The sequence below is a fragment of the Clupea harengus genome, chromosome 1, assembly GCF_900700415.2.
Source record: "Clupea harengus chromosome 1, Ch_v2.0.2, whole genome shotgun sequence".
Classification (NCBI taxonomy): Eukaryota; Metazoa; Chordata; class Actinopteri; order Clupeiformes; family Clupeidae; genus Clupea; species Clupea harengus.
This window is the reverse complement of record NC_045152.1, coordinates 2,953,390-2,968,653: the sequence shown is the minus strand read 5'-3', so window position 1 is coordinate 2,968,653 and position 15,264 is coordinate 2,953,390. Positions and strand designations below refer to the sequence as shown.

General features: G+C 45.2%; 1 protein-coding gene across 1 annotated transcript; it reads right to left on the bottom strand.

Moving 5' to 3' along the window:
- Positions 1-905: 905 nt before the first annotated feature.
- On the bottom strand, positions 906-13,982 carry si:dkeyp-113d7.10. Its single transcript, XM_031564455.2, has 4 exons — positions 11,337-13,982; positions 6,797-7,150; positions 4,992-5,312; positions 906-4,641 (listed from the first exon to the last, which is right to left on the bottom strand). Exons 1-4 carry the CDS (start codon positions 11,686-11,688, stop codon positions 4,130-4,132), a joined length of 1,539 nt encoding a protein of 512 aa, XP_031420315.1. The 5' UTR covers positions 11,689-13,982; the 3' UTR covers positions 906-4,129.
- Positions 13,983-15,264: the final 1,282 nt, after the last annotated feature.

Here is a 15,264-nt window from a genome sequence, read left to right as displayed (position 1 = left end):
CACCAGGTTGGAGTGGAGTTTGTGGTCTCATCTATATAGCATTATGGTAGGACCTCCAGGGGCAAGGCCAGGTGTTAAAGTTAAAGGTGCTGAAATGTGCTCTTGGAAAAAATAGGTTCTTAGTAACCTTCTCAGAGAACCTTTGAGAACCTTACGCGAGAACCTTAGAATTCCTCTAGGAACCACTTAGGGAACCATACCATACCATATATGAACCATAAACGTTCTGGCAGAGGCCGCTCTTGGCCAAGAAAGAGTTCTGTGTAAAAACCATGGCACAAGAAAAGGTTGTGTAGAATCTCATCCACATACAGAACCCTTTGTTGGCATGAAGTGATCTGAGAGAAGTCCCTTCACGGTGTTTCCATGGGGATAAGTCAACACTCAAAGAACCTTTTTTTTCAAGCATAGATTCCGTGTAGATTTCGGAAACATGACGGGGCGTACTGCACTTGTGTTCTGCGCCATTATAGTGCCACGCATACTCTCTAAATGCAAATGTTATCAAATAAAAGTAAAATTGTTATTTACAGTGAACTGTTGACATGGTACAATAGTTAATCACAGGAATCGTAAAACTGGTCCATATATTTGTCCTGATGCAGTAAGGGTAGTCTTGCGGGGGGGCAGGCATAACGTTGTCATTAGAGTGGACATCTGGGGACAACTCAGTGCAATGCTGGTATTGAGAGAGGTGAGAATCTGGCTAACAGCACTAGTTTTATTTTTAAAAGGTGAGGTCTGTGATTCTGGTGAAAGGTTGTTGATGTTTGAGCTCAACAGCCAATCAAATTACACCCCTCCCCTCTGTGTTCCTGAAGCAACATTGAAGCTGATTGGCTGGAATTGTGTATGGCTTGGTCCAAAAGACTTGTTTTTAGCTCACACACGAAACAGACAGCTAGAGGAGCAATTAGTTGAACTTAACAAAAAAGTGTTGTGAATTAGAAATCACGGACCGCACTTTTAAAACCCACTCACAGATTCTCTGAGGCACCACACACCTTATATACCACTACTTCAAGGTGCTGGATTGATTTAGAAATGTCCAACAAACTAAAATACACGTGTCATTTCTTTCCACATTTAGACCCAAAATTTAGCCATGGTTCTCCCAAGACGCACATGCTAATACAACCCAAAACTTAGCCACGGTTGTCCCAAGACGTACATGCTAATATGCCTCAAAACTTAGCCATGGTTGTCCCAAGACGTACATGCTAATATGCCTCAGGCTCTACAAGAACATGTAAAAAGAAGTAGATCGGCAATCATGCCTCACAGAGACATTGAGGACACAGCACAAGTGCTGTTCAGCAGCAGAACTACTACACTGATCCAAAGTTTGAAAATCCAGCTTGCTCCTAGCAATAGTGATGCACAACTCAGCTATTTGCAAGGTTAAGGTTGCAGGTGACCACTTTGACTGAGTGAAAAGCATCTAAGCCCTGTGAGTTATTGTCTGTTAATGCCAGTGCTGACACAAAAGAAGGCTGATAATGATTTATCTCGCTATTGACACAGTCGACCTATAGAAAAGTAGGTAATATTAAGTCAGTGCACATTATACACTAGCTTACCGGTAGAAAAATGAGGTTTCGATTCAATCCACTGCAAAGAGTGCCCTTGTAAACTGTGATAGAGGTGTTCAGTTTTTTTCCCAACCAAGACCAACAAATGCGACTCCTCTCGTTATTGCACGCCACTGTTGACGTTTTATTTTTTTCCCTGAAAATGAGGTATTGAGCGGACTTGACTTCATCCTTCCTGTTTCTCCTATGCTAGCAAACGAAAGCTCTGTAGGTAAAAGAGTAAGAGAGGAGGGCACCTGTGACAGTGGATTAGGACGCAACCCCGTGCAGCTGAGAACTACGGAAGGTACACTGCTTGCCCCAGTGCACTGGAGATAAGAGTACAGAAAAAGAAAAGAAAAGAAAAAATAAATCAGGGATCAGGCCATTTTGTTTTTTTCAAAATCACACACTTCTATTCTATTCTATTCAGAACATGGCTGACGCGTTATCAAGTCTGACTCCAAGACGACTTAAAAACACTCACTTGTTTGTACAAGTGTATGGGAAATCAATTCCCAGATGAATCCATTGTTTGAATCCCTTACTACATCAATATATGGGAAGTGTGTGTTTTGAAAACAAAAACAAATGGCCTCTAATGTTCCAGTGGTCTCTGAGAAACATGGGCGTTATTGGAAGCCCTTGCCTACATTGAATCAGACTGCCTACATGTACAGCTCAGATATATTTTCAGCTTCCTTGTGCAATTGGCTTAACCATGGCCTTCAAAGTAGGCAGTGTTGCTTGTGGTCCTCAATCTCTGTAGCCAACACACTACACACATCCATAGTGACACCAAGCATATTGAGAGAGTATAGGAAGACACTACGCAACCCAAGGAGGCTGCCCAGAAGAGATTTTGTTTTGTCTTTTTTTTTTTTTTTTTTTTTTCAAAAAAGAGTGCATGCCTCTGGGAAATACCAGTGGAAAGGCAAACAGGAATCCTGAAGGTGTCAGGATTTCAAAGTAAACACCCTGCCCCGCCCCACCCCACCCCAACAAAAGAAAAACAAATATAAAATACAAAACAAGAAGGATGCTGAACACCTAAAACGAACAAAAATAAGAGGACTGAATTCTTGACACTATACTGACAAGACTGTCTACGACAGCAACACACCATGACAACTGCAGGAGATACAGTAGCATTTCCTCGAGCTTCTTGTAGTCACGTTCACTTTTTTTCACCCCTCTACCTTCCTTGCGCCTCTTGTTTGGGGCTTTGACTTCTGTCAAATGTACACAAACGACCGTGACTGTTGTCGGCCCCAGCAGTGGATGTGGTGTCTTTGAATGGCCAAGTCACAGAGCAACCACAGACCATCTGCCAATCCATGGCCAGTATGCAGTTGTGCCGTGCAGCCAAGAGCTTTACATATATATATATAAAAAAAATAAAAATAAAAAAAAGGTGTTCCCTTTTATCCGAGTAAGCATCTGAAATTCTGTTACTTATGAGGTATTTTGGCTCAATACAAGACAAAAAAGAAGATTTGTGTCATTAACGCCTGTAGAAAGTGGATTGTGAATTAAAAATCCCTGGTTCATTTAATATATATATATTTTAAATCACATTCAGAGGTGGGCAAAAAAAAATCAATCAGGCCATGCCTCTGACCATGGCTAATGGTAGCTTCAATGCTAACGTTCCCTACACAGGCACTAAGGCCTTTTCAAATGTCAGTCTCAGCTAGCGCTGTCTGGCTGGAGATGGCAAAAGTGATTCACATTCATTTTCACACTGTGCTACTTTACCCTTCTTCCGCCAACTTCTTCGTGAACCAGGCTGGCTTTCTGTTTCTTTTACCAAAGAAAACCTGTTCTGCCTACAGGGATTTCTTCTTTGATCCCAAAAGGCAAATCAACTGCTCAAATAATGCACTACGCAGGGGCACCCTAAGTGCCCCGTTGTTTTGGGGTGGGGTATGACGGGTTTCAGGGGAGTATTCTCAGGGGCGTATTCTCAGGTGCTTTTCTTCCTTTTCTCAAAAAAGTTCACTTCATTGCCTATCGTGACATTACGCTAGGCTACATTATCCCCACGCTTGGGTGTACGTGAATTTGACATGGCGGCTTTGTCTCACATAGCCATTCCAATCCGTAAAGTCTGCACCCAAAATTCAGTGAGAGCTTTTCAGCTGGCTCCAATTTCTGAGGCAAAAAAAAAAAAAAAAAGTTTTAAAAACACATTTAACAAACAAAAAAAACAAAAAAAAAATTGAAAAAGAAACAGCAGGTAGTATGAAGCTCCTTACACTGCTCTGGTTCAAAGCCCAGAGTACCTTAACAGAAGAGGAAACATTTTTGTGGTCTTCTAAACTCCCAGCACAGAATGATGTAAGGCTCATTTCATAGTCATGGGAGTGATGAATTGAAATCTTGCTAAACTTGCTCTCCCTCTCTTCATCTCTTTTTCTTTCACTTGTGTGGAGATGCACACAATATCACTCACAGTCAGAGATATATATATAAAAAAACAAAACACTGTAAAGTTCATCTATATGTATTCTATTTTCCATTTTTCGTTTTTTTTTCTCTTCCCCCTTTTTGGTTCCTCATTCCTGAGGTTCTCGTCGGCTCCTCACGTGGTGCTCGCGGTGTGTGCGTAGGTGAGCCTGCAGGCGTGAGGGGTGCGTGAAGCGCTTGCCGCACTCCGGGCAGCGGACGGCAGAGCCCGTCTCGTGCGTCTGCCGGTGCGCCTTGAGGAGGTGCGCCCGGCTGAAGCGCTTCCCGCACTGCTTGCAGACGTGCATCTTCTTGCCCGAGCTCCGAGCGCCCCGTGGGGAGAACCCGTGGTCCGTGTCGGAGCTTTTGTCTTCTTCCTCTTCCTCATCCTCTTCCTCCGCCACCACCTCCTCCTCCTCCTCCTCCTCCTCTTCCGCCATCAGGGCCGGCGGGGAGGCTAGCCTGGGAGAGGTGGCTGCGAGAGCTGTCTCAGAGGAGTCGGTAGGAGCCTCTAAGAAGATAGGCGGCGCCTCCATCGACTCCTCATCGCCCTCTAGCAACTGCGAGGGGAGTGTCAGAAGCCTGTGCAGCATGGAACGGTGAGTGATGTCAGAAATACCACCTGGAGGAAACAAAGCAGCAAAAAAAAAGAAAAGTAAGAAAGAAAGAAAGAAAGAAAGAAAGAAAGAAAGAAGGATAGATAGACAGACAGTCGGAAAGAATTTAAGACAGACAGAAAGTCAGATGACAATGCTGCCTTTGATATGGTGACAGTAATCCTGGCAAATATCAAGTCTTCACATGTTGTTGGTACTGAAGCAGATGCAGCAACCTGTCCAGTCGAACATGTTGTGTCAGTTGAAGGGACATAGCACACAATGCTGCCAAAAAACAGTTGTTCCAAAACAGCCCAGGGAAGATTAACAGGGAAACCTAAACATCACTTCGTGGAGCTCAGCGGTTTCTCCTTACCTGTGGGGCTCACCACCGAAGGTGGAGACAGAACCTCCAGGTCTTCCGGCTGCAGCCAGTCGGACTGGCCCGTGTCCGGTTCCCTCTGGCCCCCTGGGGGGCGGGTCGGCACCAGGGTCTCCCGGATGAGGGCGTCCGCGTGGGACATGTGGCCCGAGCCCAGCGGACTGAGAGCGTGGTCCGCCGCGTTGGCCTCGGTCTTCACCACCGTGGCCACCTCTTTGATGTGCCACGCGTCGCTGCACCACTTCTGACCGAAGACCTTGTCCAGGATGGGGACCCAGTCCTGGGCCACGGCTAAGACCTTCTGCTTGTCCGTCTCTGATGGAAAAAGCAAACACAAAAACGCAATACATAAATCACATGAATAATGACTACATTTACAAACACTACACACAACACACTACACAACACAACACACTACACTACTAGGCACACATTTCCCCGACAGGCATAACCACTTTTGACATATGAGAGTGTATTTTCTGGCAGTTTGGCAGCGCGCAGTGAATGCCTGATTGTGTCCTAGGCTAAAAATGCACACTGGTTTACCCGTCAACATTGTTCTCAGACAGGTTTAAACTTGAGATGTTCAGTCATCAGTTTCCTTCTCTACACACTCACCCTCGTCCTCTCCACACAGGCAAAATGCTGAGTACATTCTTCTTAAACCATCACCTTCGGCATGAAAAACTCACAAACTCACACAGACACACACAGACACACCATATAGAACAGAGGCCAGACGCTGTAGTATGCACTCCTGGAGTCACACCAAAGGCTTTAGGTAACATGGCTGTGAGATATGACACCACAAAGGCGAAAGGAGTGCCAAAGCCAGTTTGCTCGTGGGCTTGTTCGCTTTTTCCGAGCGCTTCGGCGGGAATAAAAATAGGAAGGAGAAAAACAATGTAACAGGGTGACACTGGTTCCACTGTTACCAAACAGAAGACAGAGACAAGACGTTTTGCATGACGACGCACAGGGCACAGTTTTTTTTTTTGCAGAACGTCAACTAGGTCAGCTATATGGCAAGAGCATAGTTAATTGTTAACCTTAAATGGTGAGTGTCGGCGAACTATACATTACCTGAACATCTCAAGGCGACAAAGGGCTCTTATTCAGACACTTTGTAGGCACACGTAAACTGGGGCATAGGCTAAATTCCTGCCTACAGGCCGCAACTTAACTAATAATGCTTATTAAGCTTTTATACATTTCTCCATAAGTAATGCACCGTGGTACACAGACACACACAAAGACTAATATTGGCCATGAAAGTGCATCAAGGTCCCGTTTATAGAACCAGCACTCACATCTTCAAATGTGTCACACAGGCCATGGACTGGTGCATTTGAAAACACAGTAGACACACTAGTGTTTGCTTGAGCTGTGGAAACTCGACCAGGTAGTGTCTTCATGCTCTAAAGCCCCGTCCCTGCTATCTGTGTAGGCCAAAGGTCAAAAGGTGTCCATGCCTGTGGTGAGGTGATGTAATCAAACCGTGGAAGCTACGGTTGGGGATCCTTGGTTGACGTGAGTGTAACCTGTATTGTGTAAAGCGCATTCCCACGCTGGTCTCAAACCCACAGCCTTTGGACATCGAGCTGAGCATGCTTGCCAAGAAGTTAAAACCAAGATCTCTCTGCGCATTCGAAAGTGAAGAGGGGTTTAAGCTCTTTGCTTGTGTGTTTGCTCTCTGTACAGCTCCATACCTGCTGGCCACCATTGACACCATTTCACCACTAATTACGATTCGTTACTAATTAGTTACCAATGTGACACAAGCACGGCATGGTACCCACCGTTTGTCGTTTCATTCGATGTCTGTTGTTTTGCCCGTGTGATTTTGGCAGCCCGATCTCGCCCCCGACGCGGCTCTTGCCGCACGCCCTCTGAGCTGCCCGGCGAGTCAGAGTCATTGTCGGACTCCCTCTTCACCATGGTAACGCCATGCCTTCCAACTGTTGTGGTATCACTTCTGTTGCCGTTGTCATCGTGGCATTTCTTGACCGCCCACAGGCGGCCATTCAAGACCTCGTTCTCGTGGTCCACCTTGGTCAGTTCCAGGAGCAGGTCGTCAAAGCTGTCCTCCACAATTTTAGTCAGCTCCGTCACAGCGAACTCCAGCACCTGCTCCATCACTGCTTTAAGCTGCCCTACAGAAGGGGAGAACAGTTTAGATAAAGTGCAAAACTTTCAAAATCTATTGAAAATACATGGAGTACATCATACAATTTATAGACGGCTCGACGAAAGTCGCATGGGGAAAAAAAAACACTAGTTTTGGTCCACTTGCTTGACAGAACATATTTCCCCTTCTTTTCCTGCTTCGTCTGAACTCACATCACACACAGAACTTCAAAGTCAAAAATAAACCGCAGAACCACCACCTCATGTAAAACCATCCGCGTTGCCAGAGAAAAGACAAGAAATGCAGTCACACTGAATACCCAGTCTGATTTTGATGTGAGGCGAATGTGTACATAAGACAAAAGCATGTTGACATATGATGTGACCTCACATGCTATCCCAGAGGTAAAAAAAATATATTTTCCCTTGTTTTTTAATTGACGCCTGCTAGTGAGTAACGCATTTATTACAGACAGAGGATGGCGGTAATGCAACAACATATGCAAGCACTTTGACCCATTTCCATAGCATTTCCTAAACAACAGGTCTGTCTGCCCCACAGCGATAAGAAGTGGTTCAGTGTTGAAGGTGCTGACCTGCTGAATACTGAAGTATAGTTGACTATAGGTTGAATACTGAAGTATAGTTGACTATAGGCTGGAACTGATCTGCTGAATACTGAAGTATACGTAGTTGACTATAGGCTGGAACTGATCTGCTGAATACTGAAGTATACGTAGTTGACTATAGGCTGGAACTGCTACGCAGATGTACCAAGCGCCGCAGCGCAAACACGGCAGTCTCTTGTGTGCGGCGGTCTATTGGACTTATAATTATTATTCTATGCTACTGAGTGTGTAAATCGGTGAGATCCGTGACATTCAGTGTCACATTTGTGTTACATGAGAAATGAAGAGTATCTGTGAGTCTTACAGATAAGACGTGAGACTTAACAGGTATGGTGTGTGCATTCGGCGGTGGGTTTCGAAAAAAAATGCCAAACAGTTTGCAGCGATTATTAAACAGTATTTTTGTTTGCAATGCCTATCCCTAGTTCTGACTGGGCAAAAATTCAACAAACTCACTCCAGGTCAGCGCAAGACCTGCTTCAGACTCAACTGCCGACCAAGTAGTTTCTCTCAACAACATGCAGTTACAACACTGATAACCCCATTAGCAGGCCGAATTGGCATCCGTTATACTCTATATGAAACTAACAGTTCGGCAATCCCCTTCATGTGATCAATTAGGTAATGTGTGGGAGTTTCAAGACGAACATCTAGCCTAGGGAAATATTATAACGAAATACTAGTCAAGTTTATTCCACCCCCGTACTTGTGTTGTGTTGCATTTTACAGTAGAGCGAGATAGGCAGGACAGTTAGTGAGGCCTGATCTCTGAGGGATCATGGCAGCCATCTGTGCTAGGGAGCACAGCCCAAACCAGTCTCTCTCTCTCTCTCTAGGGAGCACAGCCCAAACCAGTCAGTCAGTCACTCTCTCTCTCTCTCTCTCTCTCTCTCTCTAGGGAGCACAGCCCAAACCAGTCACTCTCTCTCTCTCTAGGGAGCACAGCCCAAACCAGTCACTTGAGAGAGACGCAGAAGAGTAGCCAGTCCCTGCTGGAATGTTAAGTGAAACCCTGGGCAAAATTATAGGACATTATCACTCTCTCTCTCGCTCCCTCTCTCTCTCTCCCTCTCTACAGAGTTCTACTGTGATGCTTTAAAAAGGAAACAAATGGGAGGTTTAAATGTTTAAAACCTGTCAGATTCAACACCTTTTTTACAACAGGCATTAAACCAACAGCACACTGGTAAATGTGTTGTGGGACACGCAGGCACACACACACGCAGGCACACACACAAGCAGGCACACACACACAAGCAGGCACACACACACGCAGGCACACACACACGCAGGCACGCACACACACACACACACACACACCAGGCGCACACACACACACACACACACCAGAATACCAGAATATCAATTCATTTTCTTTCCGTTTGTCTTTGTTTTCAGGGGGGGAACTTTTCTGCTTGCTTTTTCCATCTGTTGTTGTTTAGATGCCTTTCATAGCATGAGCTTATGCTACTTCCCTCTGTGTTTGGCCTGTTCGTGACAATCAAAGCAGACTGGCACGGATGGGCTGTGGGTTTGCCAGCCGAGGCCTTCCTCTTCCAGCAGCCTGAAACCACTGGTCTGATGCAATCGTGCCAAGGTGGCTTAGAGTATCTGCATACTTGCCTGATCGGATTATTGACAGATCACTGCCACCCTGAACAAGTCTTTGCATGGGGAGTGTCTGAGTGTGTGTGTGTGGGTGTGTGTGTGTGTGTGTGTGTGTGTGTGTGTGTGTGTGTGTGTGTGTGTGTGTGTTTCTCTCAACTGGCTTGCCCTGGAGCACTCAAACAACACCAAAAACAATGGCGGCATCGTGTGAACATTATTTCAAACGACTGGCTTGTGAATCTAGAAAACAACACATCAGATTATTATTGTTTAAGGCAGTTAACTCCTTCCTGGCTCAGTGGCCCAAAGGAACTAGGAAATAATTAAGGGGCTGTCTGGGTTCGCCACGGGGGTGACTGATCATCAAGGACTTCAGGGAACAAGGGAGGGTTTGCTGGACCATGCACTGCCATTTCCTGAGTTTGTAATGGTTAAAAGGTGTGTTGATTCACAGATTCAAAAAGTGTCAGGAAAGGTTGGTCAGTACCCTGAATTGCTCAAGTCACAAAAACAATCGTTTCAGACATTGCACAGGATAGACGGCCATGATCAAAAATGGCCACTCCCCGAAAGTTGCTATGTGGAACCCAAAATGGATGCCACTTATCTCAATGGTGTGTGTGGGAACCATCCGAGGCTTTAATTAAACATAAGACCTCTCTCATCCAGGCTCGTGGAGAAACTTTTGTGTGCAGTGCTTTGTGTCTCACCACTGGAGGACAATGACATTTACGGACTCTGAAGGTGCGCCCCCCCCCCCCCCCCCACACACACACACACACTCCTCTCCGAGCCACCCTCATACCCTCCCCGAGCCACCCTACCCCACCCTGTTCGGCCGATAATCTCTGCATGCATGGGTAGGTGTGGCCTCGTCAAATTAATCTTATTGGCTGATTAATGGGGGGGAAAGTCACCCTTTCCTTGGATACCGTTACCACGGCGTAAGAGGCAGTGCTTAAGCGACGCTCAACAACAATGCCATCACTGCACCGACCCACCGCTGACAACCGTCACAACATGCCCCCTAATCTGCACTGCAGTCTGCGCGCGTGCGTGTGTGTGTATGTGTGCGAGACCTCTGTGTGAGTGTAAGCCTCTATGTGTGTATGTGTGTGTGAGAGAGAGTGAGAGTGTGTGTGTGAGAGAAAGAGAGAGAGAGAGACTACAAAAGAATGTCTAATATAGACCAAAGTGAGCCTGGCTGATTTGTTCCTATTCAGAGCACCCTTCCGCCACAATAAACAGCCTTCTAGCTGAAACACTATTTCCATACTGCTCAATGACCCCCTGGTCACATACAAAACACAATAATACTGACCATGGTGAATGCTGTCTCACAGACAATACAAGAGATAGCTACTTCCGTCCCAAAACCATTACACCCTATGGCCCTGTGCGCAAGGCTTCAATGTTTTGATATGATGATTGTTTTGAATCGTGAGCAACTCATAGGCCTACTTGTGCTTCTAATTTTGTTGTTTATACTGGTCTGGTCACTGTGTCGTAAGAAAAAGGAAGAGTAAAAATGCATTGTAAGCAGATAATGGGGGCTTAAAGGGGGAGGGGGGTGTTACCATGAGTAATAAACACTTAGCTCCTTGATTTACCATGAACTCATAAAACGAAGTATCTGCATGGCACAGAAAAGCCATGCGTCATTCACTCGACCGTGTTTAATATGGCGTTTAACAAGCACTAATGATGGAATAACAAATAAGCAATAATCTAAGCATACTTGTGGTGACTTCTTTCTGTCCGTTGGTGGGTTTTGTCCTGTTTCCTAGGCTTAGTCATTAGGCTAGGCAAAAAAATAATTAGGTTCCCTTTAAAAGAAGCATTTGCCCAAAGACGCAAACAAATATTTTGGATGTGTCCGTGGTAGCTGACACATCTGGATTGCGTGATAGCACAACACTTCTGAGCTGAATACGAAAAGAAGGGTCTCGAGCGAAGTGCGTGCAAATAACCTTACCCACTGCTCGCCCTTTCTGTTCGATCCTGAGAGTGTCTGCCTGCATGCTGCGCTCTCGACTCGGGCTGGGGGTGTGTTGCTCTGGCTTTGTTTCTCCGCTGGCCACATTCGTTTCTCTCCCGCCTTTACAAGTGCCAGCTTTGCCATGTCCTTTATTACATTCATACTCCGTCGACTGAAGTTTCACTCTCAGTCGTTGGTTTTCTTGGTCCTTGGCAGCCGTTTCCAGCAACATAGAATTCAAGGTGGCACCAACAGTCTTGCTTATTTCCTGAACCGCGAGTTGCACTACCTGCTCCAGCGCAGATTCGAGCTGGCCTTGGAAAAACGAAATATACAGTGCGCCGTTCATGATGTCGTCCGCTTTGTTGGAAGACCTCTTTCATTCTTCCCCCCTCTCCCCGAAAAAGAAATGGAAAATACACAGAACTCAACACACAACTGATTGAAATGAAGAACTACCTCCTCTTTCAACGCATCATGTGTACACCCCTTGGATGCTACCGTACTGTCCCTTGTGAAGACGCAACACTATTCCTGGCATCTACCAATTTCAAGCTTTCTGCAGCATGGGCCACCAGTAGTTGTACGCCATTTTGCTCCAACAGAGAACTTTCTTTTACAACGAATCATCTTTATACAGAGCAGAGAGTAACATGTCTAAGCGAGCGAGAATGAATGCATATGGTCAGGTATTTCTAAATGAAATGCCATGGCGTGCAGCCCATGTAGGTAGGCTATTTTGTACAGTACTGTATTATTGGGCTATTATTAATAATATCAACAATAATAACATTGGCTTGTGTGCCAAGTGGAAATTGGTAGGCCACAGCAACTAGGTCGGATGATCCATCATTAACTTAACGAATCCATTTTTGTTTGCCCAGGTCATCGTGACAATCCGCTAAAACATAAAATACACATAGCCTAATCTGAGTGGACTCTCATAATAAAATAAACAGACATAGACTGTTGTAGGCTACAACATTGTAGCGATCCTTTGCATTCCGGAGAGAATTTGATAAACTTATCATGACCTTCCTACTCTACTCCTCGGGCACACAGCGCTTAGCCTGTCCAGATTATGCCTCTTCTGTGGTAAAAATCGCAATTGCTAAAGTAACCGGACGTCTTGCTAAACCTCAATGACACGCGCGGCTATGCCGCTGCCATCACATGGTTGTGTAATTTGACGTAACTATTTTCTGATCGATAGCAGGCGCGGGTTATGTAATAGTTAAGTAACTAACGTAATGGTAAGTAAGGTAGGCTAGGTGAGCAGTTTCTGTAGCTCCTGGTGGAGAGGCGTGGTAAATATAGACTGCAGTGTTACCAGCTGAAGACTGCCACGCTGTGAAATTCTCCCCCACTTGGCAGCAACGACTTCTAGTTTACGATCACGGATACCATGCATAGGATTATTTGCGATAGTAGTTTAAATCATTTCCAATAGGCATTGCATTCGTTCTCACACGGCTTGGTCACGGCTCAAGGGACACTCCCCCCTCCAAGAAACCAACATTTTTGGTGCGCGCTTGACACTCGTGTACGGTAAAAGCAGCGTTCTCAACACGAGCTAACCGGAAAGCGGGGTTGAGATCATGGCAGATCATTGCACCCGCCTGTCTTTGTTCTGTGGCACTCTGAATGTGAGCTCGCTGGGGGATTATGTGTAAACGCATAACCAAAAACATTTCTGCACTTTAGTTCATCTCGTTTTGCATGGAATGCATGTGGGCTTCATCCTAATTCATTTCTGTTATGCAACAGGATGCGTGTGCCCGTTACACTGTTGTATTAAAATGGGTTGTTGCCACGACACGCGTGCACGAACGAGTGATGCAGAGTGACAAGCTTTTGTTGCCTTAATTAATTTGGTCTGAAAGAGGTGGACTTAGAAAATTGCTTTAGGGGATTAAGTGAGGAGAGCGAAACTGACCTAAAATTTGGCAGCTGCCGCTCTACCGAAAGTAATGGTGGTAAGGAGAAGCACGACTGGCACAAGAGCGGAATTTCAAAACCACAGCCGACTGCCACACCAATTTAAACTTGTTTACGAACAAGAATGTGTTGCATATTTCTCCTCTTAGGAAAGGCTGATTCTTTGGAGCACAATCATGAGCTATTTATAATTCCCCTTAAAAGCATTTTATTGTTTTCAGGATTCAAACTACTCTGTTCTTCCTTATAACATAGCCTACATAAATAGTGATATCAAAAGGGGGTGTGGCTTTGCTGCCTGTATTTACATTGTGATGTATCCTTTGATGTTATGATGCCAAAACAGAAACATAGTGCATCTGTGATTGGTCTGTGGCCTATACCCCTTGAGATCCAAACCTCAAACTGAACCCATTTTCTCAGTGGGAACACCAATCAAATAGCCATAGTTGGAACACACTTGATTGGACAATGCATGAGTCACAAAATAGCTCTGTAGATTTGACCATTTTTATAGCATTCCTGCCAGCTGCTCAGTGCTGAGAGTGGATTCAGTGGCTCTGGGCTTGATCAAGGCCAGGTCGCCACTAACTTCTGGACGGGGGTCATTGTAGGCCAAGGCTCCTCCATTCAAAAAATTATATAAATCTGATTAGAAAATGATTTGATGTTGGTACAATATGTATCATTTGTTTACAGGGAGAGAGAAATGTAAGATATTTCAATATATTACAATATTATAAAGGTGTAATTCTGAAGGTTCTGTGAATCATTTTCATGTGAGTCATTTTAGTTCCATGGGAACAATAGGGTCGCCACTGCTTTCTTCCAGCGATCTCAATTTTTTTTAAATCTCTTTTTTGATATTCCCAGGACATGTAAATGCAGTTCTGAATCTTCTTCACCAAGTTGTAATTGGGGAGCCTCTCTTTTTCCAGTCGAGGGCTTGGTGTGTGATGCTGGGCCAGTCCCTGCGCAAGATACGTCGACTCCATATCCCTTTATGCCCCCTAATAGTCTCAGAAATGGGCTTCTGCTGTGTTCTACATTTACATTTAGTCATTTAGCAGACGCTTTTATCCAAAAGCGACGTACAAAAGAGAAAACAATCAAGCTACGAGCACTAGAGACCTAGTGTAACAATAAATACTACTTTACATAATGAGAAAGAAGTGCAGGAATGTAACTACTGTAAGAGCGTGTTAAGTACTAGTTAGAGGTTCTACGCCACAACTCCTGGTTTGATATTTGGTTTGGCAGAATCTGTGTCAAACAACTATTGGTGAAAGCCTGCAGGCAGCCTGCATCCTAAATCCTTTGTTTGCCTCCATGTCTCTGCTCCATAGAGCAACATCGACTTGACATTTGTGTTGAACAGTCTTGTTTTCCAGTGGATGTTCTTTGTTTCTCCAGATTGGCCTTAGAGTAGTGAAGGCATGGTGTGCTCCTGCAATCCTAGCCTTCACATCCTCATCTGTTCCTCTGGTCTTGCTAACAATGCTCCCAAGGTGGCAAACTACTCTATGTCTCTACATGCTCTAGGACTCGCCCCTTAACAACAATGTGTGCTTGCCCCCTCAACAACAATGTGTGCTTGCCCCCTCAACAACAATGGGCGCCTCCTGGTTTATGTTAATTCTCATAGTTTTTAGTCTTTTCGGTGGTAATGTAACAGTAGCCAGCAGGTACAGTGCTGTGCAGTGAATAAACCTCACTCCCTGACACATTAAGAGACATGCTGGAGACAGGTGTGTGTGTGTGTGTGTGTGTGTGTGTGTGTGTGTGTGTGTGTGTGTGTGTGTGTGTGTGTGTGTGTGTGTGTGTGTGTGTGTGTGTGTGTGTGTGTCTGTGTGTGTGTGTGTGTGTGTGTGTGTGTGTGTGTGTGTGTGTGTGTGTGTCTGTCTGTGTCTGTGTGTGTGTGTGTGTCTGTGTGTGTGTGTGTGTGTCTGTGTGCAGTGAGAACCTCGCTCCCTGACACATTAAGAGA

Coding starts and splice junctions, on each gene's coding strand:
- si:dkeyp-113d7.10 (XM_031564455.2), bottom strand. CDS start 11,688: ATGAACGGCGCACTGTATATTTCGTTTTTCCAAGGCCAGCTCGAATCT. Junction 7,151..11,336: donor ACAGAAAGGGCGAGCAGTGG/GTAAGGTTATTT, acceptor CCCCTTCTGTAG/GGCAGCTTAAAGCAGTGATG. Junction 4,642..4,991: donor TTCGGTGGTGAGCCCCACAG/GTAAGGAGAAAC, acceptor TGTTTCCTCCAG/GTGGTATTTCTGACATCACT.